This window comes from Propithecus coquereli, unplaced genomic scaffold (assembly GCF_000956105.1).
Source record: "Propithecus coquereli isolate 6110/MARCELLA unplaced genomic scaffold, Pcoq_1.0 Scaffold22, whole genome shotgun sequence".
Lineage (NCBI taxonomy): Eukaryota > Metazoa > Chordata > Mammalia > Primates > Indriidae > Propithecus > Propithecus coquereli.
In genome coordinates this window covers 5,303,958-5,306,053 of record NW_012147189.1, presented here as the reverse complement: position 1 = coordinate 5,306,053, position 2,096 = coordinate 5,303,958, and the positions used below count along the sequence as shown (strand labels likewise).

Genomic DNA, 2,096 nt, shown 5'->3' with positions numbered 1-2,096 from the left:
ACTTTCCAGAGATTTTTTCTTGATTCTATAAAGATAAGTATTCCCATACTGTGCTAGTATTTTTTGGATCTAACATTTCAATAGGACAGACAATATTTAAAGTAATATTTTAAAATTAGTATGTATCTAATTGTTAAATACAGAGATAGCAATTATTGCTTCTTTCTTTCTGAAAATAATGTACAAAAAAATTGAAATTGAGTTCTAAATTACCTTGTGTCATGATATTATACAGAATGACTTGGTATACTTCTTTCTCCTCGGGAATGTTGTCATCCAACAAATGCACAAATATTGTTCTATTCAATGATCCCTAGGTCAAACAGAAAGAAATTCATCCCTCTATTGTTTCTGAACACAAACTGTCTCCTGCTTTTATTGGCCTTATAAATTGTGCACCCAAACATATTTTCATTTAAACAAAGAGTTCTGTGGCTTAAAAAAATAAATAAAAACCATGGATTCATGGGAACCCAGACTTAAAGGAGATGAGGGCTAATTGTGGAAGATCCTGAATGCTGAGCTAATGAATGTAAATCTTACTCGATGAGCAATGTAGGGCTATTGAAAATCACAGACAGAGCAAAACGTTGGAGAGATTTCTACAACAGTGGTGAATAGGGAAAACCGGAGCAGGGAAAAGAAGGCCAGTGTTGCAGGGACACTAGTTATTAGAAAGCCACTGTAATAAGGGCTTGGCATAATATTCAGGCAGTGGAAAGGAAGAGAAAAGAATTAAATTCATCATCAAAAAAGAATTTATAGCAAGTAGGTGAGGAGAAGAGAGAAAGATAAATAACTACAAGGTAGTGGTGCTGATTTTCCTACCCCATTTTCCTTAAAATACACTTTCTTCCCCTAGATATTCATGGTAAAGCTTTTCTTTGTGGTATTACCTCAGGAAAGAAGAGTTGTCCACTAAAGTTAGCAAAATTGAGTTCTAGATTTTGCCCAATAATTTTCCAGTTAACTGTAACATTTCCTCGACCAGGGGGTGTTCTTATCACATAGAATTGCAAAATTTCTCCTGCAAGTAAAATGTATAGATTGATAAACGCTTAATGGAAAATAAACTTAACATTTGAACTCAACAAAACCCAAACCCTAAGCATGCAAGTATTATAGCACCTTTTCCAAGAACATTACAAAGCTGTTCTGTTTTGAATTTTCTAGAAGCTTTATACATGCTTATTGTTTATTAACACAGGGATCCCACTTCTAAATACCTCCATTTAGTAGAATTTCAGGAAATTAAATATGTAAAAGTTAACAAAAGCACATGCTAAAATGGGAAACACAAACTTTTATACACTCCAAAACATGCACCAGAACATGAGTGTTCTGTAAATTAAAGAAAAGTGTAAAGTCTTCATGGTCAAAACTAGTAATAACACAAGTAAATTCTTCCTTCACTTCTCAAAAGGACACAAATTCCTTACACTGATATGCAATGTGATTTTACACAATGCATGCATAAAAATGCTTGCAAATACCTGAAAATCACATTTCTTTAGATTGTAACTTACATATACCAGCAATGAATTTGTTTTACAAAAAGAAATACAAAGGAAAGGTGTCAAATCTGAACATCAACATCTGTAACTTCACCAAAGTTACAGTTATCCTTCCTGGATAATTGAGATATTTTGGAAATTTTTCATTCCTGGATTTTATCCCCACGTAATACTTTGTAAAATTGAAGAAAATCATGATAGTCATTTCTTTCAAATTACTAAAAATGAAAAGTAAGCTGCCGGGGAGTATGCTGATGGCCATGTGGCTTGTTGAAAATATCTATGCTCCATTCACTAGCTTCATATGATGATGAACACAAGTTAAGAAACACTAATGAACTATATCACTGAAAAATTATGAAAAGATAAACACGATGATGTTTAAAAAGCTTTAAAAGGACATATCCTTATTCAAATTGTGTAGCATAGACATATAGTTGAAATCCACGAATATTCACCTAAAAATTTAGTCATCCAAATAACTTTCTCACTGAAAAATTATGAAAAGATAAACACGGTGATGTTTAAAAAGCTTTAAAAGGACATATCCTTATTCAAATTGTGTAGCATAGACATATAGCT

The 2,096-nt window shown here is 32.4% G+C and overlaps 1 protein-coding gene across 1 annotated transcript in view; it reads right to left on the bottom strand.

Annotated features, from left to right (window-relative positions):
• The window catches only part of ADGRV1 (adhesion G protein-coupled receptor V1), a 539,879-nt gene that overhangs the window by 455,896 nt on the left and 81,887 nt on the right, over positions 1-2,096 (bottom strand). The window contains exons 33-34 of the mRNA XM_012644750.1: positions 897-1,027; positions 214-313 (exon numbers count right to left, since the gene is read on the bottom strand). Of these exons, the coding sequence (XP_012500204.1) occupies positions 214-313; positions 897-1,027 (231 nt within the window). The remainder of the gene's footprint in view (positions 1-213; positions 314-896; positions 1,028-2,096) is intronic.